At 37.6% G+C, this 27,843-nt stretch overlaps 1 protein-coding gene across 1 annotated transcript in view; it reads left to right on the top strand.

Annotated features, from left to right (window-relative positions):
* Window positions 1-27,843, top strand: part of COG5 (component of oligomeric golgi complex 5) — a 162,078-nt gene that overhangs the window by 57,484 nt on the left and 76,751 nt on the right. Inside the window, exon 7 of the mRNA XM_088533222.1 lies at window positions 10,904-11,034. Coding sequence (XP_088389348.1) covers window positions 10,904-11,034 — 131 coding nt within the window. The remainder of the gene's footprint in view (window positions 1-10,903; window positions 11,035-27,843) is intronic.

Genomic DNA, 27,843 nt, shown 5'->3' with positions numbered 1-27,843 from the left:
CAGTGTCAAAATTATGCATTTTTTATTTAATAACTTTTAGTTCAGTGAATAATTGTTACCACATACCTGTTAAAATTTTGTGTTTTTAATAACTGAAGGACTTTGTTCAAATTATTATTTGCTCCATTGCATATTATTTGATTTTAGGAAGAGCTATGGCTTCTCTTTTTGTATATCTGGGTGTCTAATTGCATAAAGATATTTTTGTGAAATTTTAATCTGGGAACCCTCATATGCATATGTGCTTCCTAATTTTATCAATATAAATATAATTTTCTTGAGAAAAAATAATTATGTCAGTATGCATGAAAGAAACCCAAGTAGTTACAAATCATAGATTTATTGTGCATTACTGAAGAACTAAATTTTAATTAAAATAAAATTAAAAAATATTTTTTAAAAAATTAAATTTTAAAAGGACTTCTCCATAGGAAAGATCTTGTATGATGTTCTTAAATTTTGCAGTTCAAGTTGCAGAAGCATGGTGGATAGCACAAGGTTCACTTTGTTTTCCCAGAAAGTATCTGAAGTGCCTAAGACCTGTGTCACTTGGAGCATATGCAGTATCGGTTGAATCTAAAGCCAATAGAATCAAGTAACTCTACAGATAATTGCAGGAAGTAATTGATGATATACTACGGAGGAGGTGGGAGGAATGAAATATGCATTTATTAAAGATAAAAATCATATATATCTTTAGGTACTAAGCAAGTTAACATAACTGATTTGAAGAAAATGCATTTCTACTTTTGCAGAAATATTTTCTTAAGGTTTAAATATGAAGGGGGTAAATGGTGGGTGCTGAACAGAGGCAGGAGAGAAGAATATCAGAAATATTTGTAGTTAAGATATATATTATCAGAAAGTGGTATTCTCTCATATCTAAGGGGCAATTTAATAGCTTTTTTGGTTGTTGTTTAATTTGTTTTTATAGCACTGTATCACTGCTTAAATGCTTCCTGGCATTTACCAAGTAAGTGTTAGAAATGATCCATATTCTCTCATTTGCAGTCTGACATTTTTTGCATGCATGTTTTAAAGTAAAAATAATGATAACTTGAAAAGATGTAAGAGGCATCTTACTGAAACTAAAATTTGAAGTGCAGCTAGAGACAAGCTCAGTTGTGTGTCTATCCGTGTATGCACCTTCATCCAAGTATGTATGGATTAAGAATTAGAGTGCTGATCATTAACATCATGGGTTAAAACATGCAAATGAATCGTCCTGCCCTCATTTGAGGACATCGATTCAACAAGAAGTGAACTATCTTTGCCATCTCAACAATTGGTGCAATATTTGAACAAAGTTATTTTTGTCTAAGATTTTTTTGGAACAGATCATCCCATTTCCTTTGATTTCTTTGGTCATTGTTGTGCAAGTCTGTTGCAGCACCGCAGTGTATTAATGGGAAGTGAATCATGGCAGCTTTATGTAATGCTGTCTATTGAGATATTCTACTTGGCTATTGAATAATAGCATATTAAAAGTATTTAAAGTCTGCCAAAAATACGAATTCTTTTCAGACCAGGATGTACGTTTATGTTATATCCTTACAGCCAATTGCTTGCTTTCATGACTGTAGTCCTGATGGTGACTTTAAGGAAATAGAGCCAAAGTCAAATGCCTTGACTTGGATGAGCCCTTATCACTGTTCTGGAAAGAGAAGATATTCTGTAGCCACTCTAGTGAAACTGCTAGAAGGGCATAATTCCTTTACACGGCTTGTGATGCAGTTGCAATATATTTTCAATGCAATTATCCCATGCGGATAGGAGAATACATTTCTTTTCATCCTGTTCCATTTTTTATACTGATGTGATGCTCCCTTTCAAGGAAGGCTGGTTATTGCATACCTGTTGGATTTTTAAGAAATCTTCTCCTAGGACAGTGAAAGCCTTGACCGATGTCTGCTTGAAATTTTTGATAGATGAGTGCAGTTTTTTTCACTCTCTTGTTTTCCAATTTTGTGTGCTCTCCTGAAACTTGAGCAGAAGTGCCGTTTACATTGATGATAAGCAAGCCATGCAAGTGCTAGTTTTGATGGGAGGAGAGGGAAATGTGCAGGTGGAAAGCAGTTTGCACTAAATTATTCTTACTGATTAGTAATTCTGGACAATAGAGGATTTGTATCCTCTAACATCTCCCATTCCTTCATTTTTTTCCTGTATTTTATTTTTGAGCTTGTTACCATTCTCATCTCTTTGACCCCAGAAGTTCTTTTATTCAATAATCCCCTTTTTCTGCCTTGTATCTCTCCTGTTCCACATTACACTTTTTTTCTATCTCTTTCTCTTTCATGTCTGCTTTATACATTGCGTTGCATCTGTGACTCTTGGAAATCTGTTCACAACAGAAATAGGACAACTAGATTTTTACTGACAATGCTCTTTATTTTTACTTAGCTCCAAAAGCCCAGGAGGAGTATTGACTTAGAGAGGTTTTGTTGCTTGTTTGCAATAATAAATATAATTTTGAACATACATGTACATCTGAATTTGTCATAGAAGTGCTTTATTTTTCTCTATTGATTGTTCATGAAGAAGTCTCATAATTAACACAATAAAGTGTAATTTTTGTAAATAATTTAAATGATTTACTTGCTTTTATGATCATTATTTTTGCTTCATGTTGTGAATGTTGTTACAGACATTTTACCTTGTATTTTGTAGATATTTAGTATAGTTTGGTGTTACTATTTTCTTTTGAATGTTTTCTAAGTTTTAGGATGTAGCTCAGATATTTAGGGTAGACTTATTTTCAGCTGCATCCAAAGCATTTCATCCAAATGCTGATGATAAATGGCATAATTGATACAGTTCTTTAGGAGTATCCTATCACAGAGAATGTAGGTAAAGACAATACTAGCTACCAGGAATGTTTTGGGAGCTCTTGAGGAAGTTCCTCTGATCAACTTCTTTTGAGGAAAGACCTAAGCCCTGGCTGATTTGTAGAGTGTGAGTCTTTGAAGTTGTTGAAGTGTGAAATGTTCTATGTTAAACTGTTTCAGCAGAACCTAAAATGTGCCTGTCCTTCCAGGTTGGTATCCTTCATGGGTAAGGCATAGTGAATCTTAACATGATGTTCTGAAGTTTTCTTTGCTGTAGCTGGCATCTGTTGCCTCTTGCCCTAACTCTTTATGCTCTGGAGAAGCATCTGGCAGCATCTTCTCCCTAGCCCCCTGTTCAGGAGTGGAACACAGGCTTCAGATATGTCATTCCTCTTCTCTTTACTAGGTTAACAAACCTGGCACTCTCAGCATCTCCTCATACTTGTGCGCTGGAGTCCGCTTGGCCTCTTGGTGATTCACCGTTGACCTTGCTCTAGCTTGCCACTATCTTTTTTGTATTGAGTCTCAGAACACAGACTTGATCTTACAGGTTCCGAGCAAACAGGCAGAACTGCTTCCCTCGGCCTGCTGACTGCACTTCTGTGTGCAGTACGTAGCTGCTTTGCTGCAAGGACGTACTGCTCCCATGTAAAAGTTTTTGTCCGCTGGGTCCTTCTGTGCAAAGCTGCTTTCTGCCAGCGGGCACCCTGCCTATGCAGGTGCATGGGGTTATTCCATGGTTGAGATCCTTCTAAATGGCAGCCTTGTCCTCTGGGGAATGGAGCACTTACCCAAATTAACTTAGTGAGAGTTAATGTTGTCCCAGCACCCAGCTTATTAATGACAGCGTTGAACAGTGTCACCCATCACACGGATGTACAGTCAGGACCCACTCCCTCTTGGACCTGGAAGCACAGTCATTTGGTGAACCAGTAAGTGGGAAAAGGGAAAGTAGCAGAGATTCAGTCAGGTTGTGAGTCTGTGTTCAGTAGGCAGGAAAAAACGCATCTGATGGTGCTGGTGGTGGTTGTGGGGAGAATCTTGGAGGAGTTCAACTCTCGCTTCAGGCCTAAGTGAATGTGGGAGTAGTGAGGTATAACTTATGATTAGACCTAAGTAATGTTTGTCTTGGTATGTTAAGCTATTTTCTGAGTCATGGCATTTTCACAGGAATGTCTCCAAAATGTGGTGCTCGTTGTTAAGTCAGTGATGATGATAAAAATAGCTATCAAACTCATTTCCATCACTTTCAGATCCTGCCTGGCATCTGATTTCCAGCCCAGAGAACAGTAAGAATTAACTCTTCCATCAAGACAATTTAAACAGCAGCTTTAAAATAATGTTAAAAATAGATAATCGGTCTTCCTCACTACTCCTCCGGTATCATTCTTATCAGCTTTGCATGTGTTTTTTGTGCTTAGACATGCAGTCTGGAGAGAAACAGTAAGTTTCCTCTGCAAGTAGGATTGATCATAGCTGGTTATTGCAGCACTGTGAAATATTTTAACACAAAACAAATTCTTCAAACAATCTGCAACAATAATTTTGAGGAAATAGAAATAATCTCAAGTGCAGGATGACATCCTATTCCTTCTTCCTCAAATCTACCTGAAAATTTTCTCTTTGTTCTACTATGCCAGAAAATTTTCACTTCTTTCATATTCAGGTGACCTCTAATGTTAGAGGGTTCAATTCTTAGCTTTCTTCTAAAGTGAAGTCAGGTAAGAAAATACAGTGCAAACGTTTGAATTAGCAGTTCAAGTTGTGCTTTCTTGAAAGTGCTTATTTTCCACCATTTTTTCTACTGTTGTCCCAGTTTCTTTAAAACTTACTACACATGCGACTAATAGGAAAACCTGAGAAGTATATTCGTTTGCTTTTTATTTCTGATGTCTCCTTTCACTAAGGATGCCCAAGAGAAGCTGTCCTTGGGTTGTCTCATCTGTTTTATTTCCTCTTCTGGACATGTTCAGCATGAGCATGTGGTGTGCTGTCTGCGAGGGGTGTGCAGCAGAATGGTGCAACCAGCCCTGCTCAGTGTTTAGCCTCCTTTAATGTTGCTCAGACAGCTAAGAAATTAAGCCTTATGTATACGATAGTACAATTTTTACAAATGTAGAAATCTGTTAAAGGCCAGTTTTCATATGAATTTAAAGGCACTACATGACAGAGATTGGTTTATTCGCAGATGATTTACTGAGGAAAGGAAAAGATTGTAGAAATCTTTTCCAGTAGAAAAGGGAAGAGAGCAGAAATTTTCAAAGCTTCAGGTATTTTAGTAAAATTAGACCCCTTCAGAAACGAATTCATCAGCTTTGCACAAAATTTAGAAAAATAAACTTTAATCTTCTAAGCCTTCAGCTTCCTGTTTGACAGACCTGCAGACGTGCCCAATCTTGGCATTACCCTCCTGCTCTCTGTGTGAATTGTACTGGAAATTAAAGTGCCTCCCAGGAGGAGACCACCATACTTCAAATTATAGGGCCTATCTATTCCACTTAGAGAATACAAATGTCATATAAAGCACTAGGTTCTTTCAGCAGAGCGTGAGCGCTGTGTTTCTGCTGAGGCCTTGGGATCTCAGGCTGCATCCCAGGGCTGTTTGCAGTTTTCTGTTGCTGGCACAGGTTAAAGCAAGCAAAGCAGCTTCCTGGCTTGGTGCTCAGCTGCAGCTGAGGCAAACAGGCTCCGTCCTTCCCTTCCAGTAGCTTGTGCCCTATGGAAAGCTCCTGCTAGGAGCAGCGCAGGTTCCCTGCAGGAGCAGCTGTGGGGACCATCTGCATTAGGAAATAATTTTAATGTACTTGTGAGGCAGATGGAAAAGAGTTGAAATTAGGCCCCAACAATTTTAGCAAGTTGATCTACTCCTTTGCTTTGTTTTGTGCTTATAGCTAGGCTATAAGCACAAAGGCTTATAGGTACCAAAGGCTTTAGGTACCTACCTAAAGGTAGGACCAAAGGCTGAATATTTTATGCCCCTTTTAAAAAAGAAGGAAATCGATTGTTGTTACTGAATTTTTCTCCCTCATAGAAGAGATTTCTGTGTGTTTTTACAAAGTTCTGCCCCTTCTAGTTTTATGTAACAGAGATAAAATCTTGCAAATAGCGACTTTACGATTCAGGTTGAGCATCTCCAGCCCATTTACAGGTGGGCTTCTGCTGGAAGGCAGAGTTGTGTCCCCTCGCTTGTCCCTGCTCCTTGTTATGCTGCAGTAGCACTTGTGCCTGCAGCATGAGCCGGGTGAGACAAAACCTTTAGCCGAAAATGAGCTCGACAAGAAGAGCTCTCATGGGCCCTCAAAGTGCTGCAGGCCGCGGGGAGCTGAGAATAGGAGAGCAGGTTGGGGGCCTGGAGGTAGCGACTTTCAGGGCAGCCTGCACCAGCCTGTAGGGAGAGGGCAGTTTCACTCCATCTTAACAGTCTTTAGTCTTAATATGTTACTTTTAATGGATGTTTTCAGCCAGTTTGTTCTGATTATTATGTTATCGCCTAATTTCTGTGTATGTAAATCCCAGCAGAACTTGTGCATCTCATTTGGAGCTGTTTTAAATTAGCAGAAACTGTAACCTCTGATAGTTTCTTTATTATGAAGAAAGAACAGCCCTAAGGCACAGATATTGCCAATATCTGCAGCTAACATTGCAAAAGCAAAAATGACCCATAGACAAACAAACAGAAAAATAAAGCCTTCCAAATAAAAATTAGAACTTCAGAAATGTCTTAATTTCCTGTGAAATCTTCCCTCTACATCTCCAATGGAATGCCCCTTAGTTTTTCATTGGATTCTTGCTACTTAGTCAATAGAGTTTGCCCTATCTGAAATATTTGCTGCTTGGGATCCACCTTAACTCTTCTCATTTCTTCCTAGAAGTCTGGTGTATCTTTGTGCTCGCTTTCCCTGGGGTTGCATTTGAAAGCAAGGAAGGGTTTCCTTTTTGACTCAAGGGCCTCTGTGTAATCAAGCTGCTTTATTCCTGGCCGTCCTGCTTCCTTCTCTTCCAAGGCACCTGACTGCCATTGGTAGACTTAAGGTGGTACTCTGAGCTCTGATGAAAACTCAGAATCATCTTGATCTTAGTAGACAACATCACATCATTCATGTGGAGCTCATGTTAGCTTCATAATTAATTCTCTTTTTTTTTTGAAAAAAAAAACCCACTTATTTTAAGATTTACATTTTTAATTCAGATTTTTTCCCATCTCATCTGCATTTTATATTATCACAGAGCAGCCTTTAAAATCAAAAAATAAAATTATAATATAGAAAGATTCCCAGTTGTTATGTTACTTAGATTAAAAAAAGAAAAAAGGCTCAGTGTATTGTTTTTCTACCTATTGTGTGGTGTTTGGATTGGGTTTATCCCTGTTAAACTCCTCTTACATAACTATCTGGGAAATGCTGGTTTAGCAAACACATTATTAAGCAGCATCTTTGCCAGTAGATTAGAAAAACTGTTTAGATTTAGTAAACCAAGAAAATTTGGAATTGTAATGACAATCTTTTTCCTTTTAGAGATTAAAAAAAATAACCCTTTCCCAGGCAGAGGTAGATTATAAATGCCACTGACTCCTAGGGTCAGTGTATTTTGCCTTAGCCTATAATATTTTGGTTCAAGGAGAGGAACCAGCAGGCGGTCTGTATTTTAAATCCCTAAAAAGTCACAGCCAGCTGTGCTTCCCGAGCTTAATAAGGTGTGATAGCTGGAAGGGAAGTGATACGAGCATCCCAGGGGAGAGTTCAAGATTTGCCTTCATTTGTATGAACCTGGATGGAGAAGTGGGAGTGGGAGGCCGAGGAAGGGCTGCTGGACGCGCTGCCGGTGCAGCTTCTCGACAGGCTTCTTTGCATCATAATTAATTTTAAACCCAAATTTCAACTTTCCCAAAGCTACCTGAGCACTTTGTTACCCCATTATGATGGACTTGGCAGCTCTCTACTCACAGAATCTGCTTTTGCTCTGGTGCCTTTAGTAAAGGGCAGGAGGAGTGAAGAAATCCTGTTATCCCTGAGTGGCAGGAAAGCACTTGCAGGTGTTTCTGCTGGAGGTACACTGTCCTTTGGAACCTGCCTTTTCTTTGAAAACACTAGTCTGATTGCCAGGATTTCTGGTGGGAAGCTTAAAAGCATCTCCCCTGAAAGGTCCTGTTTTGAAGTCCTACCAAAATGTGTTGTCCCAAAATATTTTGTTGGGGGTTCCAGGGTGTTTGAGGGAAGCCGCTCGGAGGGACAGGAATTTGGAGAAGGCAAAGCGCAGCCTTTACCTTCTTTTCTCAGAACTATTGGAAGGATGAACTTTTCAGCACTTGAAATGTGAGATAAAATACAGTAGGGAGAAACCAGTTCTATTTTTTTAGTTCTTTTCCTCAGATTTCTTGGGAGAGCATAGATTTAGGAGATTGGTGCGTGTTTTAATTTTATTTTGTTTAGACAACTTTGGGTTGTGGGAATATGATCTTATGACATAAATGAGCTCTACAGCAGACTCGCATTTCTGAACTATATAAAACTTTGGTGATATTTGTACCTTTTTTTAATCTTATGCTACCAAAAAAATCTTCAAAGCTTATTAAGTAAATTGAATCCACAGGTAATTCTTTGTGCTTGTCTATAGTGTCAGCGGAGAGGATTGGGTCAGAAAATCAGGCTTCACATTCAAGACACTCGTTGATTGAAGCTAGTAATTGAAGTTAGTGGGAGTATGATATGAGTTTTAATAGGTTCATATGTAAGGTTCACCTTCAGATGCTGCAGCTTCGTCACAGCAAAGGACTTCTGTGAAGTAACCTGGGTACGAGGAGCTTCCACAGGCGCCGTGTGGGCGAGGGCCTCACCGATACCCTCTGAGCCTGAGCTCTCCGTCCCTGCTGCTCAGCTCTCCTTTGCCTGCTCCGATCAATTTTTAAACAAATGCATATGGACAAAAGCATTTGCAGGGCTATTTTTAGCAGACTATTTGACATACAGTTCTGTTGAGAGAGTTTATTTCCTTTATGCTTTCCTGAGCTTTATGTATTTCTTCTCCAAAGTTTTGGTTCCAGTTTGTTATGCAGCTGTTTCCATACGCAGGAGCAGTTCTTCCCTGCTTAGCTGTGAAGTGACTCACTAGGGATTTTGGGCTCAGTTATGAACATGAGGTCACAAATACTCATTTGATGTCTAGATTAATTTGTTAGGAACACAAAAATAGCTTGCAACGAATGTGAAAGGTTACTTAGCAGAGATAGCAGGTAGCTTAGTGGGAAAGCTTAGGAATTTAAGTCTGTGGCTTGATAAACTTATTGAAAGGATGCAAAAAGGTGGTACCTGTATAAAGAAGTCATACTGGGCTCTGTCTAAGTTGAAGTAGTTGGATATCGTTCTGTGAAGTAAGTACGTAATTCTGTGTGAAATGCTTTGGCCATTAATTCGTTAATTTTGTTGATATTTTTCTTTCAAAAAGAAGCCTTGGAAGCCCCATTTCATATTCGATTGTGTCAAGTGCTGGTAAATATGTAAATGAAAGCAGGTCGCTGTTGTTCTGGAGATGAGCAGTAGTATCGACCTCTGGGCTACTGAAACGGGATATGGGCAGGTTTAAGTCTAGAAATATATATATATTTTTAAAACACACACACACGTATATATATATATATTTAAGACCTTGACGGTTCTCCAGATGTACTGGATACCTTCCTAGTCCTCTTTTACAGTTCCCTGGGGAGATGATCTGAGGCACTCGGGCATGTTTAGAAGTGTCCCAGTTGATGAAGTTAGTTGTCCAGTTCCCAGCAAACTTCTGTTGTAATTCAGTGTGTGAAGTGAGAGGGGTGTCTGCCCTTGGAGAAGCCTGAAGCAATAGGCGATTTCAGAGCTTGCTTTCCCTATTCCAGGAACATGGATTTGAAAGCAGTGGTTAGAGTTGGCTTGATTTATAGAAATGTGTAGTTGTTTGGGGGGACTTGTCTAATATTGAAGTGATTTGAGTTCTAGCCTGATCTAAGCTCTGGGTTTTCGTTAGCCTGAAGGATATTGAATATTTAGTTCCTGCTTCCCAAGAGAGTGTAACAACAATCCTCAAATGCCTTGGAAGGGACGTGCCCCAGCCCTTCTTTCAAACACAGTTTGAAATCCGTTGATCACAATCAGATCACTAGTTGGGTTATGTCAGGAATGCTGTGAGGATGGAGCTCCTTAGCCTGGTCAAGGGTCTCAGGAATGCGGAAACCTGGTCGTTACACCCTGGGTTCTGGTTTTTATCTATCATTATCTCCTGTGAAAGCCCTAAATATTCCAACAGCAGGAATTATAACGTCTCCTCAGTTGAAAGAAAATGAGTGAATATGGGAGGGAGGATATTTAGGGGTTCAGAGCTCCTCAGCCAAAGGGAGACAGGGCCATGGGCTTTGTACTTGCTGAACTACTGGTTGTTAATGATGCTTCTGCCATCACTAGTTACAGGCAGAAATGTTAAGTGATTTGAACAACTCTCTGTAGCCAGTGACAGAATTAGAACATGAACAGAATTTCTTGCTGCAGTAACCAAACCAAGCCAGTAGTTCAGATATGTCTTACGGATTAGAGATTATTAAAAATGAAAAAAGTGTTTTTTTCTCTTTTTATGAAATTCTCTTTGGTGCATTTTATCTCTAGGATTTAGAAGTATATTTCTTTATATTATTAAATGTAATTTAAGTATGTTGTACATATATAAATGCTATGCTTTTAATAGCAGAAATGTCTATTCTTTCAGTGGGTTCAGGTCACGAAAATGTGCGAGAGCAATCAAAAAAAAAAAAAAAAACTGTCTTTCTTGATTCTGGAATTTCCAGAATTTGCAGAATATACATCATCAGAAATGTTCAGATCTAGAGAAATACTATGAAATAAATTCAGTGCATTTAATATCCATGTTTTCCTAAGTAATGATCTTTTGATTGGCACTTTATCTGATATAATACAGTACTGCGACATATGCTATTGTCAAGTGTTGTATGTGAAAATGCCCATTGGAACTACAAGTCCTAAGTGTTTTAGTATGTTTAATACGCTCTATTATCCCATGACATGCTTATCAATGTTTTATTGCTTTTATAGATTACCTTTCTCAAGGGATAGATCTCTCTGGAATAGAAGTAATTGAAAATGACCTGCTTTTTATTGCAAGAGCTCGACTTGAGGTGGAAAACCAAGCTAAAAGATTGCTTGAACAAGGTGTGGAAACTCAGGTAAAATGAGCTCTTTTTTCTTCCTCTTGAAAGTGAAAAGTAAAACGTGCTGTGAGACTAATCCCTTTGTTTGATGTTGCATTGTCTAATCAAGATCAGACATGAAAAACATTTTACTCTTATGCAAAATTCACACACACACATGCACATCCATAGAAATGGACAAATCTCTCTTTGCACATAGAAATATTTAAAAAAAATGCAGAATCTGAAGCTGAAATTATGGGAGAAGGTGCGTGCAAATGTGAAGAGCGTAACATTTCACATTTTATTATTAAACTTCACAATTTTTAAAGTTGATAATTGATAGATTTAAGCATGGTATAATAAGTTGATAATGTTGCCTGGCTTCATGGATATATCAAAGATGCAATGCTTTAAATTGTAACGAGTTTGCTAAATTTTAGTTGTGCGGAGCTATAAGGAAATGATTTGGAAGAATTCCTGTGAAAACTTCAAAGGGCATTTTAAACTTCAGGATAGATATTCACTATAGGGAAAATCAAAATGAATATACATAGTTACATTTATCTAAATATGTACTGCATATATTCATACTAAGTGTAATTACCTACATTTTGAACAGCCTAGCTATGTATATTATTTATTTCTTTGGAATACTATTTGTGCTGTCTTTCCTTCTTAAATTCATATTCTTTCTTGTAAACTTTTTTAGAAGTTTTTTTAATACTTCTTTTGGAAAAATCTAGTTTAAATCACTATCAAATTTGGTTTCTAAATTAAGGGAGCAAAGAGGATTAGAGCAAGCCATTTATATGCTATTTTTGTTACCAACGGTTAAACTTATCTATAGGGCAATATAGCATTTGTTTATACTACTGAAGGTTGACATGTAGAGAGAGTTGTGTTTGGGCTTGCTACAAGCCACCAACTGTATATTATGTTAAAGAAAAATTGAATGAAGACATGGTTCAAGTCGACATTTGCTTAAATGAAGCAAAAGTCTTTATCAGTGTGTACTCTTTCTAGTTTCTCATGTCAGATTCGACCTTCTCTGATAATTTTCTCTTCATATTAAATACTAAAACAGAACTGACAAATAAACCCTGGGGAAATCAATCCCACTACGCTTGAAAAATTGACAGATTTATTAGGTGTTCCAGGCTGTATCCAGGTGATCAAGAGATTATTAAAGTATATGCCTGTTGTGCTTTAGCCAGGGGCTTGTTTCCAGGCAAAGGGAGCATCGTTTGGAAGAACATTATTACTGCTTACTCATGTCAGAAGCAGGGGTATTTTGATGAAGTGTATGCTTCACAGATTTGATGTTGGACATGCTTCATGGATTTAATGCTGGAAAAAAGCAGTGTACTTCAGAAAATATGCATGTGGACGTTGCCCCAAGAAATGTAGAATTTGAAATACAAATAGCAAATACTGGGTCTTTTATGATTCTTGTTGCTGTAGCTGTGTGTTGTAGTGACAAGCTCATTCACATTTATACCTTTGAAGCACTGAGATTTCCCATAGGAGGACTTTGGATTTTCACCTTTTTGGTGTTTGGTATTGCAGAACTCCTTAGGCTCTTTCTGCTGATACCTATTCTGAGAGCCAAACGTATACCATTGAGAATAATATCTCTGTTTTTGTTCAGGTGGTTTTTTGCTTTAGTTATTTGCTATATGTATTCACCATTGCAGTTTCAGTTTTTGCCATTATTTTGATCTTCTGTGCAAATAATACATGAGAGAGAGTTGCCTACCTAGCGCTGAGCTCCGTCTCCAGGTTTCAGCTAACACTTTCAGCAGTGCTGAAAAGGTGGTTGATGTAGCACCTACATTTTGCAGTATTTCAGTGTTCACCTGGAAAAGAAGCAAAAAGTGAAAGTACCATTTTTAGAAAAAGTAAAACTCTATCTCCTTTTAAGCCAATTTCATTAAAATTTGGTGAACATCTGCTCTAAACTGCTTTTTCTCTTTTCAGCGAGATGCTATTATAAATTACTCTGACAAGAACAGTGCTAACAAGTTGGAATTTCTCCATTTAACATCTTGATGTATCATGTGTTTAGATAAGAAACTATTTTTATTTTCATTATTTATTTAATGGTGTATGAATTACATCTTAATGAGCTGTGCCTGGATTCCTCTCCATAATCAACAGCAGCAGCACACGAAAGCAGATGCTTAGCTATACTTAGATGGTGCACTGTCTTTTTCTCTGCATTATGTTCAAGCTTTTATTGCATGTCCATCGTTTGTGTATTTTTCAGGAGAGGTGCAATCCATCTCCTTCTTCCCTGTTGCCTTGGAGGTGTGGGGCTGTTAGCCTTTGAGTTACTTCGGGATTGAAGGCTTGCACCCATGCTGATAACTTCAGAGCTGCCATCTGGGTATAAACCAGAAATGTCTATCAGCATGGCTATACTTAACCACTTTTCATAGAGCTGCCAACCACACTTGTCTTCTGAAACCTTTTAGAAAAAGCCATCCCTCTCTGCTCTTGCTGTCGAAGAGAACCCTAATAATGGCAAATCCTTTTGAGCAGGGGTACCAGTGGCTACTGTCAGGTTTTATTGCACTGGATGCTTTGCCACCCTCTCAGTGTATGTAGTAATGCAGATCAATGCTGTGGCATGACCCATGGATCAATATCAAGCAAATAAGTAGATTCAAAACCCATCCTTACTGTCTAGTCTTAAACTTCTTAGTAGCTTTTCCATAGGCTGTAGGGAGATTAATAGCAGATAATACAGGAAGCACGAGAGCCTTGTTCAACAGAGATGCATCAACAGCTTTATAAAATCTGCCCTTCTCTGAGATGGACACCAGGATCTTTTGCTAGCAAACGGTATGTGTTCATTTTGCAAACCATTGCCTGAAGCATTCCCAGCATTTTGCGGTCCTGCAGGATGAAGCTGTGGCCGTGGAAACTAGATTTGCCCTTGACATTGCTTTATTCAACAGCAGTATGTTGTGTAGAGCAGATCAAAATAATAATAAATTATCGGAAACAAGAGAAATTCTCTATCAGTAAAGCAGGCTAAGTGTCCCCGAGCTGAGTTCCATGTCAAATGGTTTTGCCATTTTGTCAAATGGTTTTCTGAACAGAAATGTCTGACTAAGTTAACTTCCATAGCAGTATCTGTAATCAGTTGTCACAGTGGGACATATTTGGAGGCACTTTAAATTTTCACACTGTAACTGAATAGAATTTGTTTGGGGAATTTTTCTGTTTTACTTGCTTTTTCGTACTGAACTCCTCCAATTTGTATTGTCTCTGGGAAAATTAGTATATTTTTTTCATTAATAGCTATTAACTAGATGCATGTATATAATTGTTCTTGATTAATGCAGTGCAGCACTTGAGGCCAAGGGATTGGTGGAGGAAGTACCTACATTATTAACCAGTTTTCTGGAGATGATCAACAAGCACTTGCTCAATTTATTTCAGGTCAGAGTCCTCTGAGCAAAGTGTTTCTGTAGTACACTTTGCAGTGTTATAGTAAAATCGGTGAAATTAGTTTTAAATCAATGAAAGACCAAATCTAATGTCGATGTCAAACAATAGGAGTTCCTTATTATCCCTTGACATCATGTTCCAGTCTTGTAAACTTGCTTGGAGGTACTGGAGATTCTTTGATACCAAGAATGGTTGATATTTGGGCTCAGCTTTTTCCTCCTTTGGTGAAACCTGCAACAGTGGGAAGATGTTGCATTCTAGGCTCATTTCCAGCTAGTGCTGCCAAAAACCTCGCTGTTGCAGCACTGCGGTCTGGCTAAGCCTAGTGATCTTTATTGCTAATTTTGAATCTTGAATGCTTTAACCAAATCATACATTTCATTGAAACATTTTCTTTTGCAAATTAGCTTGTGGTATTTTGACTTGTTCTTTTGATTTGAGTTTGCTTGCTAGTTTATCATCTTCAGATTTGAATGGTCTATTTTCAGTTGTACTCTTCATGTTAGTGATTTGCTGAAAGAAGTGTTTGATTGTAGAAAGTACAATGGTATTTGGCGAACCCCAGGGCTTATTTTTAAGTCCCCTTAATTTTAATTTTAAGAACTGCTTATTTTTAGTTCTGGGTCTTTTAGTTCATTTTTTTTCCTTGTTATGTATTAGGTTGTATATTTTGTTACACCTTTTCAGTAATATAAGAATTTCTGTTCTTCAGAATATTAATGACATTCATTGAAGAAATGCATTTATTTAATTACAAAGTAATTATCGTAAGAGTAAATAATCACAGAATCATACAATAGAATAGAAAAATATAAGAAAAGGCTTGAAATGCTATTGGGAGTATTTTTTTTTCTTTAAGTCAGAGAGCGGTTATTGCCTTTTTTGGGGGTATTTTTTGGACTGTGGTGGTAGTTTTTATTTTTCTTCTTACATTTATCTCTACTTTGAAAGTCAGAAGTTGGAATTTAACCTTGTCACTGTCAAAACTTTAACCAACGTTGAGCACTTTAGGCAGTAAGTGTTGCATTTCCTTGCTATTCCACAGTTTGATTCCCTAGAGGAGGCTGTGATGAAGTAGCTGTCTCAGTCTTGTTTCCCTAACAAAGTGATAGACTAGTATATACTATGGAAATGGAAGGCATTTTTGATTAATCATTTTGAAGTTAATTACTTGAATCTAGAATGAGAAGCTTGAAGTTCCTCTTTTCAGATACTTTTGATACTTTTGGCGTAAGATGAGGATGGTAGCAGTAATTTATTTTAAATCATCTGGTTTTGCCCAGTGAAAGCAGAGAGAGAGAGAGATGAAAAAGCTGTTCCTTTAAACCATGCTAACCATTCATTTTAACATTTTCTTTGCAATTCTAATGTAGATATAGAGAAGATTTATTTCAACATGTCATAGCTGTCGTACTGATTTTGGTTGTAAAAGTTCGGAGTGATCCTTTCTGGCAATTGAGTCTGAACATATCAGCACAGATAATGGTTGTTTTGTTTTGTTTTGTTATGTTTTTTGTTTTACACTAGTTGTGTATGCATATGGAGAATCTTCACTTTCTGTGTTTGTGTATCTTTACAAGTTTTACTGTATCCTCACCTTTATGTGGTTTTCTTCTCTTTGTAGAAACATACTCATGTTGAATTATTCAGTTTTATTTTTCATCTTCAATATTATGGTTTTGGTTTTTGTAATCTTGTTAACTTGCTAAATCAAATTCTCTCATGCAGCCATCTGGTGCATGGCACTACTGAAGGAGTTTTCAGTAAATCTAAATTATTTCTCCCTCAATCTATTCTAATAAGCCATTATGTCATATAGCAAAGTATCGCTCATCTAACCACCAAAAACTATCTTCTGAGCAGGCATTAGCTGCATCCTACATTTGCTGAACTTCACGGGGATTAACCAGACCTTATGAAATTTGCCCTTTACTATTCTGGTCTTAAAAGACTCCTTTATATCTTCAAGTACAATCTAATGAAACTGAAGTGTTAACTACTTTAGTAATTCAAAATCACCAAGCTACACACTAAGCATGAATTTATACCTCTGAACTATGGATTAAAATAAACCACAGATTTCTCTGCAGCATAATCGGCTGATAACTGATATAACCTAGAATATCCTTTCAGTTTCCATAGGAACAGATGACAGAATATTTTGAATTTGGAATAGCTGAAGTGAATGTCTAGCTTCAATATAGAAGTTCACTTTTATTTTACAGCTCATAACCTCTGCATTTAAGGGCTAAAATGTGAAAAAAAAAAAGTGGAGTATTCACAACTTCTGTTGTATGCTTTTGTGGTAGCAGTAATAATAAAATAACTTTAAGCAGTTTCTGTGCATAATTTTTCAGATGTTGTTTTTTTATTTTTTATATAGGCAAAAAAAACCCCCAAATCCATATGGAAACATAAACAAGAAATTACCCTTATATGTTAATAGCTCTTTAAATATGTCAATCCAGTAACTTATAGGGCATCTCTAAATTTCCTCTCTAGCCATTGCTTCCTCTCACTGTCTTGCACTATCTAGGTATATTGGAACAAAGGAAAAAAATTTTTTTTCCTTTTAGATGATATATTTAATAATTCAGAATACACGAATATGGCAAAACATGATATGAGGGACAAGGAAGTATGCTAGCCATAGTACTACGTGTACTATTATTAGAGGTACATTTCTGTTAACAGCTCAACGTTGCTAAATAAAGGAAGGATATGCTTTGAGTGTGAAAGCCTTGACTGATGTGAAAGATGCCTGTTCATCTGAGATGAATAGATGTGCAACTCCAATATTTATTCAGGGTGAAAATATGGAGGCCTTCTTGACAAATCTCAGTGTTAGGAGTCTGTGTGCTGTTTGAGGACTCACAAATGCAGCTACAAAGGATGATATGTGTTTAGTATTTCGGTTGTTTCCGTTTGTTGTAACTCTGGCATTTGAGATGTTTGGGACTGATCTTTACAACCTGCTGGGTTAGAAAACTGAAGAGGTGCTGAAAGAAAAAAAAGGCACCAGGGAGCAAAACTAGCAAGAAATAACAAGGTAACTTATGTGCTTTTCAGTGTAACAGTTTTTGATCTGTGCTAATGCAGTTCAAATAATAACCGCTTCGAATATCCATATCCCCAAATCACTTGTTAGCTATGCTGGATATGGAGGATTCAAGAGAGTCATATTTATTTGAGCATATGGACAGGCTGGATAGAAACAGTTTGAAAATGTATTTAATTTACTGTTTCAGGTGTGCAGAGGGCCCTGTGTCACACATTACTTTTTCAGTATTGATCCTTTCTTATTAATGGTTCTAGTTTGCAGTTTCGCAACTTCTTTTAGAAAATATTTGCTGTAAAAGTAGGAAGTAATTTTTGCTGTAAGTAGGAAGATCCTTAGGGAAATATTTGAGTTTGTAAACTTCTGTGCTTTAGGAATTGGGTAACACAGGGCCATTTTAACAGCCCTTGGTTATGGTTGCAAGGGTGAGGTGACTCAACAGGCAAAGCCAGTGGTTTCTGTTGAGGCTCTTAGTTGCATGTCTCCTGGACACGTCCCGTGCAGCAGCTTTTGTCAAACTGCAGAGCAGAGGCCCCCAGTAAGATATTGCCAGTAGCACAGGAAGAAGAAATGTCTCTTGCTCAGAGGCAGGTAACGTTCTGTGGAATAAACAAGTTGAAATTAGTTGATATGAGGCCTGGGCTAAAAGGCATTGCCCTTAAGCAAATATTAGGGGGAAGAAGGCAGAAGAGCAGAGTTTTGAGGAAAAATCTGCTTGAATAGACATACATATTTAATAAGTCTTCAATAATTCATGTAATGTGGATGTGATGCATATGGTAATGCAAATGCTTAGTAGTGCTTTTGGCTGAAATTCTAATACCTACCTGGGAATTGTTGCTCATCTTAATCCTAATTTCCCTGGGAAGAGGTGATATTACCTTAAGCAGGCAATAATATTACTGCAAACATGTCTGTTATTCAGCTAAATCTGTAGTTTAGTTGTTACAGGTATTTCCGTATCTGCTTTTGTCAAAAGCTCTTTCTAACAGAAAACTCTCTGGTTTTCTGCAAATATGCTAAATAAAAGAGCTCTTTTGATGCTATCTGAAATGTCACTTTTTCATTTACTGTTTTTCTCTTGACAAGATACTGCTGCGTGTTTGTTAGTCTGAATTCAAAGGCAGCTGCAGTGCAGAGCGAAACACAAAAAAGGTTTGTTATAAAAAAAACAAGATACATTGCTTTTATGGTTCATTTTTTTTCTGGTTTGATTAACAGTTTGCAGATACATGCAGAACATGTGTGATAATTTGCTGATGTGAAATTTCATTTTTTTTTACCTTCCTATAACCAGGCCGAGAGTTGTAATGTCATAAAGTTCTTCAAGCTTCCATTAAATGGACTTTGAAAAATTTTTGTAGCAACTTTGTTATAAGCTTTTTAACAGAATACAGTATTCTTTTATGTACAATAAAATGAAAATCATTTGAATCAACAGTGACTTAAACTCTGAGAGTGCTCCTACATCCAGAAGGGCACATCCTTTCAAGTCTACCTGTTTGATTTTTCCCTAAGAGAGAGATCCCATTTATGGGATATGTCCTATAAGTGTCCATTCCAAATGAGAGCCTTTATAATGTCAGCAGGAATAACGAATTCCTGCGTGAATACCGCTGAGGAAACTGTGCCAAGCACAGGTGTGTAAGTGTACGTTTTAGAAGGTCAGATTTTTAGGGAATGGTATACAGTATAATCAAGGTAAAATAGTAGCAAAGATGGCGTGACAGTATTTTTATTAATCTAATATTTTATTTAATCTGCTGCTGCGGTGTGTGCAGGCCCCACGGAGCAGCAGCATGGCGGTGCGAGCAGGCCGCGCGCCTCGGGCTGCTGCCCCACTCCTCCTCAGGGGGAGCCTGTCTGTGCGCGCGGCTCCTCCCGAGAGCGGGAAGAGGAGCGGCTGGAGGGTGAGCTCTGCTCAGCCTCGTCCCCCTCGTCCCCCTCGCGCTGCGTGCGAGCACAGCCGAAACGCCTGGGCGGCTGCGAGAGGGGCTGCCCGAGTTACCAGCGAGGAGGGTGCGGGGGGCCACGTGGTCTCCTGCACTGCAGCTTTTAGCGGTCCCCAGGGACTGTTGTTCTGAAGTGCTATTGATTTCTTGTCCAAAAAGATTTAGTTGTCTTGCAATACTTGATTGGCATTGCAAGAGATCTGGCTATTACTGTCTGTTGGTGTTATCCGCTAAGTTATTGGGACATCAGCGTAGATTTATTTGATGAAAGCCTAAGTCACCTTCATCGTTGTTATTAACGTAGAATGAAGGATTTTCCTGAGTTCAGATCTAAGTATTTATTTATTTATTTTTATTCCATACTGTGTATTGAAAACCCTGCTTCTGAAACACATATATGTCACCCAACAGAATATTTGAGTATGAAAATAACATTGCTTGGTTGTTTTTTGCTGCCAAATTTATTTCCTCAAAGCCCATCAAAAAGGGTCTTTTTGATGTTGTTGTTAATTCTTCGTAAACATTATCTCCTTTGAAAATGTTAACTAGGTGTCTGCTTTTCAAAATTCCGTGCAAATAAATATATGTGCATATTTTTCGTATAGCGAAGGGTTTTTCAGTTGCTGTCTTGTCACAGGCCATTCTTCCACCTACATGAAAGATTCACTGTGATTACATTACCTGGACATCAATGCTTCCTCACACCTTAGAATTCAACTCAACATACATCAACAATATTTGCCTCCATAATTCAAAATACTGTTCTTCATGAAGACCTTCTGATAGTATTCTTATCGTATGCAATCAAGTGGGAAAGGATGTTCAGTTTATGGTGTTTCTATGCAAAACTGTGAAGGAGACATGTAAAATAAACAAATTCCTAGACTTTTTAAGGTCAACTGCTTAACCTCATAGTCATGAAACCTGACCAGTGCGGTCCTGGACACAGAACTCAAGCTGAACTCTAAGGTGTGAAGGAATAAGTATTTTGCTCCAAAATGTATATCTCAGATTAAGAGATTAGGTAGCTAGTTTAAATTTTATGGTCTGACTGGTCTTGAATTTTAAGTATTTGAAATTTATGTGCAAGAATTCATATCGTAAGTCATATAAATAAAGTCTTTGGTCTGAGGTAGCTGAGATGGCAGAGCTGCTGCAAAATCAAGTGGATTTTGGAAATAATGCTTACTATCTAAACATCTGAAAGTTGATTTCTTGTGCATTTTTAAAATGCAAATTTGTTTATAATCAAATTATAATTTATTTAAAATTACTTTTTTCAGTTTACAGATTTTGTTCTTTTATAGAATATAGCTTTTACTTATGTTCATAGTTTTTTTTAAATTCTAAAACAAATGATAACTTTTAAGAGTACGTGCTTGCTAGCTTTAACTAAAAATAATTTATTAGGTGAATATATTCAGTCTATAACTAAGGCTGTTTCCCTGTCAACACTGGAAGGACCCCCTATGTTATGTCTTGACTGGTGTATATGAAGAGAAGAAAAATTATATATATATATTTCACTCTAAATTCCTTCAAATTCTGTTTTGTATCTCTATAGAGTTTTTTTTATAAAAAAGCAGTTAATTCCCTCTTTTGTCTTGAAACTTATAAATAAAGTATATAATAAAGTAAATACTGTGTGCCCCAGGTAAGAGGACTAAATGTTCTAAAACACTGTAGTGTTTTTTTCTTTCATAATACTCTTGTGAAGCTCAGTTTCTATAGGGGTTGTTTATGTCTTTGTTTTCTGCAACACATTGTGACTTTATTTATATTTTATGGAAGTTAAGTTCACAGGTTATGCATCATTCAAACAAGGGAAAATACTAGTAGCTGGTAGGTGAATATTAATAATGGATGAAGAAAATGAGTTGAAAATGAGTTGTAATTGCAGTAGTTTTTCTAATGCCACTTCAGTTAAGCAGCTCTTTCAACAATCCCTTTGAATCTTTTATATAGAGAGATTTTTTTTTCCCCATGGCAGTGAAAATGAGACATCTGGCAAAGCTAATTTCTCCCTTAGCTTCCAGTTCAGACTCTCCATTTCCATTTCCATTTCCATTTCCATTTCCATTTGCCTTCCACCTTGTAGGCTTCTATCATAAAGTTCTTGGTGTTTGACATGAAGCATGTGTCCATTATAACGGCTCCACTATGTTCTGACTACTAATGTTACTGCTCAGTAAATTGTTGGCATCTGTGAGAATCTTACAGGATTTGTCATGATGCATTCATATTCATTTCTACCTTTAGGTTTGTGCGTTTCTTTTTTTATGGGATAAATTAAGGTTCTTGGTTTTGTCCTTATCTCGTGCCTTAGGCCAAGCTGTACACTGATATCAACTAACACGTCTCCGCATCTCTGCCGAAGCCAAAAAATGCTGCACAGGTTCACAGAGGCAGAGACATTGACCTATAATTTGAGAAGGCCTTGGGCAGTGTGTGATTTTAGATCTGTACCACGGCTGTTACTTTAGCTGAGCGTTTATTGAATTTTGACATTGAGGTTCATCATTGCTTTTGCTTGGAAATCGAGGGAGTTTTCACACAGCCTGCAGTGTGAGCTTATACGTTACATTTTCATAGCATCCTATAATGCAGTGTGAGCATATACAGGATATTTGCGTAGCACCCAGTTGTGCATTAGCACCCCATGTGATACTTGCATTGGGACTCCAGGCGTATTTTGGGAGTTGACAGTGATGTGAGGTAGGCTGTGGTGTAAGGGCATTTCCCACCTCCTCCTGCTTCCCCTGCTTCTCTCAAGTGGCTTGAATTTATAAAACCAATTATATTGGCACTGTATTAGCAGTTTTAATTAAAGATAGGATTTTTTTTTTGGAAATTTATGCCCTGATCCCGAGGAGACTTTGTGCTGATCGGCCTTAATACAACGTTTCATTTTTTTCCAGCCAGTTCTGTGTGTCCACCTTACGACAGCTCAATCTAGGCCATGTTTTTCTGCCTTTCTTATGAGAAAGTTTCATAAAACAGTGTCAGCTTTGCTTCAAATCAAAACATATCTTTCCCATTCAAAGGTACATTTTTCTGTCATAGAAATAAATTGCTTTGGTTTGGCATGATTTGGTTTTGACAAAGCCATCTTGGTCATTATTTAGCAGTGTATTAAAAATTCCTTGTGCATATCAAAATGCAATTTAACTGTGCAGTCAAATGTAAATAAGTTATTGCTTTGTGACAAGAAGACTAGATAGTATTACAGTGTTATTTGATGGTCCAGCTTTCAAGAAGAGAAATTTAATATATGAGGTGCTCATTTTAGAATACTGTTAGTCTTAATGATTTGGTTATACGAGAGCTTTAAACTCCTCAAGGTCTTGCTTGGATTTCACCTCAAATTTCTGAGTATTTGCTCAAGCATGCCGACAATTAGCTGTTTCCTGGAAGTTGTTAGTAGAGCGTATTCTAACTGATAAACTTGCCATCACTAAACATGGAACATATTCTTATAGGTTGGGTAATGAAAAAGCCTGTATCATTCATGGAGAACAATAGTAATTATTCCATAATCTACTTTGCAATGAATCAGTGAGCTTGCTTCCTTCAACCCCCCTCTCCAGTTATTTTAAGTTATTTTAAGAATAGAATTAATACTTACGTGTACAGAACACCTGTAAATCAGATGGATTAAAGAAAATCAGTTTTCAAGAGTGCTGAAACTAAAGTGCACTAAGGCCCGCTGTGCTTAGTTGTAAGTGACTAGCAGGAAAAGTTTAGGTCATTTGTTAGCTATGGAGCATGTTATTCTTCATCACAGTGTTTTACTTCTCTGTGTAGTCTGGCACATCCAGTTAAAAAGTGGGACCATATGTTTTTGTGGACTATTATAGTTGCCTTTCTGTCAGCCAAATGAGATTATAAAACGGAACTACCATCTACTCTGCAGCGTTTTTTTCTTTAATTCAAGTAATTGAAGTTTCAAGACACCTGCTGAGCACTGTTAAACTGGACGCTTCCCACTGACAGCTGGGATGTAGGATCAGGTTATTCCGTGGTTCATTGTAAGGCTTCTCTTCTCATTTTATGAAGTTACCACATTGGGGTCTGCTTAATGGATTCGGTAGGCAGTTGCTATCTAACAGTTCTTATGTTCTTATAATGTCACTTAAGCCCTAAATCGTTCAACTCCTATTTACTTCTGCTTTTTCTGGCTAATCACACAGGTAAAAATCTGTGAAGGGATCCTGGAGATAGAAAACAGAAGCTACTGGTAATGTTTTGCAGGAGCTCTCAGTGCTGGAATTTAGTTTCCTGTTTGTTCAGAGGTGTTTGAATCTCTGACTTTTGAATATTTGCATCTAATAGTCATTTTCCTGATTTAGGATTAATTCTGAAGTTTTGAACTTTTAATTTGTCAAGTTAACAGTACTTTGTGGTTAAAAGTTTTTAAGTGGTTCCAGAAGAAAATATGGAAATACATTATTTTAGTCTGCTGAGTCTTGTAGAAAACTGCTCTCCTCAGTAAACACAAAAGAAATATATTTTTTTCCAGCCAGGTCTATTAATAGCAACCTCTACAGTGTGCTTGTTACAACTGTCACAGCAGGAAGATCACTGTTTTATTAGATGTAGCATGTTAAGATCTACTGATGTTAATAGATGTAACTGTCTACTGGCAGTGCATTAGGCACTAATACAGGATGTCTTTGAAACAGCAAAGCTTAAAAAGTAGATATCAGAAATTTGCATGTGCCATTTGTGTGTAGTAGTTCCATTAACTGAAGAAAAATCTCTGAAGAGGTCTCTGTATCCCAGACAAAGCTCTGTTAGGGATCTGTCACTCTTAAAAGTGTCAGTGGATCTTTTTTCCTTTTAGTTTTCCGCTCTTCACTCCTGTCAATGTAAAATCACTAGTGTGTTGTATTTGCGTGAACTCCTGTCAACACTTCTGTGTCATTAAGAAAAGCTTCCGTTAATTGTATTTGCAATTTGCTTTAAAAATAAAGTACATGCAGTGTTAATACTCACAGGGACCACCTGGTTTGTGTCTTGTCCTCAACGTTAGCGGACCCCAACCCTTTGGAGCTTTGAAATGGCAAATTTCTGCGAGAGTTAATGTCCAGGTCGTGGTGTTTGTGTTCTTAGAGACAATCAGATGTTGACTGGAGTGTAAGAAAATATTTTGTTCTCTTTGGCTGTAGCCACATGAGAGAATGGATCTGAATGTGAACGAATGCAAATTAATTTTTTTCCTGGCTTGGGTTCTAGCTGTTTTTCATACCTTCTTGAGCCCTTTTAGATGTAGTTTTAAGATTTAAAACAATGTCCTAGAACAGAACATTGACAGAACATTGAAATTATTTGTTTTGGTTTTTCAAATGTGTTATTTTGTGACATATATGTGTACTTAAATTGCATCTTAAAGTCCGTTAGTGAAATGCACTGCCTTACTTGGGTCAGAACAAGATGCTTTGATTCCAGATTCTTTCAATCATGATCATGATGGCAAGGTGAAAAATAGCTTTATATATGGATCCCCAAAGAGGAAGAATTTGACTTGTGTCACACACCTCAATTTACTGCACTAGATCAAGATTAGGGTTGCTTTCCTGATGCTCATAGCTGCTTTGGAACAGCTGCTTAGATACTTAAGCCATGAGGAGAAGCCAATGTATTTATTCTTGTATTATCAAATCATCCTTTTATCCTTTAGAAGATTGAAGAAAACTTATATTCTTGAGATTTTTTTTAACAGACACCAGCATTCTCCCTGAGGTACTAATTCACCTGGCAACGTTGAAATGATCAGTATGAAATGATAGTATCTGCAGTGCTGCCTTATGTGCACGATCAGCAAGCAAGGATTCACCACCTCCCCAGGGAAACTGGAGAGGTCACTAAGGCAAATAGAGGAATTTTTTTTTTCCTGACATCAGATCACAGGAATTCCTGCCAGAGTTTGTCTTCAATTTGCCGAAGAAAAAAGAAAAAAAAGCATTCTAGAAAGATGCATTTTTGAGCTATAGTGCTGTGCACTTTATCTTTTCAAATTAAAACTGATTTTTTTTTCCTATGACCCTCCTTTCTACATAATGGGTGAATATGAAAACAACTACTCAGTGTGCTCTGCTAACAGATTCCTCTCTAGGGAAGAGGATTATGAACCAGAATTGAATTCTAGGGGAAACAAAAAAATCCCAAATTACTAGAATTGGGGAATTTCTGTTCAGATTGTGATAAATGAGTTGATACTCTAGAAGTTGATGTTAATATCAATGTACCTAAGAACACCAAAGCTCAGGACTGGATGTACAGTGAGTTTTCCTTGCAGCAAATAATCTAAAATATTCTTGAGTGACTGCTGTCTGTTAGGGAGAGACAAACACCTCATTTTCTTACAGATATCTGGCCCTTCCTGCTATTGCCATCCTGAGTAGGTGAAGACTGGCATAATCTTTTGTCTTCAGGTAATCAGTGGAAGAAATTGCCTGTAGGAGAGTTTGTAAATGAAAAACTAGATCCAGAAAATCTCCATGAGAGTCAGAAAGGTGCCGGAGAAATGGCCGGGGAGCTGTGGATCCTTGTGGATGTTACCATGATCTCAGTGTGTTACTGAGGTTAAAGTGCTTCTGCAACCAAGAAATTTTTATCTGTTTATTAATCGTACAACATAAAGAGTTAAGCTGTATGTAGTTCTTTTTTTGGCTTAATGCTACCTGTCCATTTCCTCACAGCCTGGGTGTTATACTGTAGCTTGCTATCAGATGGTAAATGGCTGATAGATATTCTGTGGTTTAGTTTTGTGCATTTTGTATGGTTTATGAACCAGTCCTCCCTGGCCTGACCCTCCCCTAGCCTGTTGACTAAATATATCCCATACTTTCGGCTGGCTTCCCATTTTGCTGCTGCATAATTGTTGATGGCTGGTTTTCAGTAAACCTGTTGTGTTTTAAATATATTGAGAATTTGCCTCAGTTGGTCTGATGGTGTTTTATTGGAGTCAGAACACTGAATCAAATGTTTATTATTTCTTGTAATGACTGTCAGAGGTTTAGGACTGTTCCACATATTTCCACTTCCAGAAAACCCAAAGAATTAATTGTGTGAAAACACAGTGAAGCAAACATTTTTACAGGCTATGGTTAACCATTCTATTAAATTAGCTATTTTAAATTGGTTCAGCCACTGGCTGTGTTTTGGAAAGCTCTTTTGTCATGTTTCCCCTCTTTTTTGTTTTCTATAAATAACACGAGATGACTTGAAGATGCAGTGGCTGCTATATATTAATGACTGAGTATATCCGGTTTTAAGGAAATACTCTTAGGTCATCTTCTAGATCATTTTTTCCTGGGCAGATTTATTTGTTTTACACTCAACTTTGAGTAATCGATACCAGTTGGTATTCAATTCAAAGGATTCAGTTTATTATATGAGAGTAAAATAGATCTAAGCAGGGAGATACCATTAGATCACCATATGTGACCTCCTAAACTTGACATTACTTCAGCTGAAGCATTTTATCCTCAAGAGATGTGTTGTGACCAGGGCAATGATCCAGACATCTGTGTGTCAAGGAACTGACAGGGTGAAGTATGCCCTAGCAAGCCCTCTGTAGAAAGAATAGCCCTATAAAAAAATAATCCTCCTCAGCTTTGAGAAATATTCCTTCCCAAATCTGTATTTTGTTGTACCTTCAGCATAAGAGCAAAACTAGTCAGTAACTAAGCAGTAACTAATCAGTCTGACAACTGATTTTGTTGCTGCTTTACTGTAGGCCTGTAAGTGATAGGAGAATGTAAAAAAAGAATACCCTGGAGGGTGCAGAAACCTTTAAAATTTGTTTCAGAGGTAGTCAAGCCGAGTTAGCTGAGTTGCTGCTGGCGGTCGTGCAGGGAGTCTGCTCCTGCAGGATCACTGTGTGGTGGCACTGCCGAGTGCTTGTCCATGGACAGTCCCTGGGGACAGAGATGAAGGTGCAGGAGATAAAGTTGTGCACAGGAGCTGCGGTGTTTGTGTGGGGGAGCCTGTCTTGGTTCCTTTTCTTATTTCTTTATAATCAATTTCTTAGTTAACATAGATGCTAACAGCACCGTTTAAATATTGAAGAACCTTAGCGTTGTGCAGTAGGCATGTTTAGTTCTGCAAGTGTAGCTTTAACTGCATTTTTGACAGTTGTGACACCAACTGTATTATAAGGCAGCAGCAAATAAAGCAAACTCTGTACAGAGCAGTTCCAGATGCAATAGCTGGGTGAAGGGGAAAAATGCTTATGAGATGGAGTGAAACTCCAAAGCGCAGTGTGTCTGGGTTTAACAAGATGGCAACCACAGACTAGTAGCAAATGTGCCTTGAGATAAGTGTCTGTGATGTACACGTAATGAAAATTGTGTTATCCTAGTTGAAATTGCA

The sequence above is a fragment of the Tinamus guttatus genome, unplaced genomic scaffold, assembly GCF_059628265.1.
Source record: "Tinamus guttatus ecotype Peru unplaced genomic scaffold, ASM5962826v1 Tinamus_guttatus_pri_ptg000489l, whole genome shotgun sequence".
Classification (NCBI taxonomy): Eukaryota; Metazoa; Chordata; class Aves; order Tinamiformes; family Tinamidae; genus Tinamus; species Tinamus guttatus.
The sequence above is the reverse complement of the archived record's forward strand: the minus strand, read 5'-3'. Positions and strand labels throughout refer to the sequence as shown.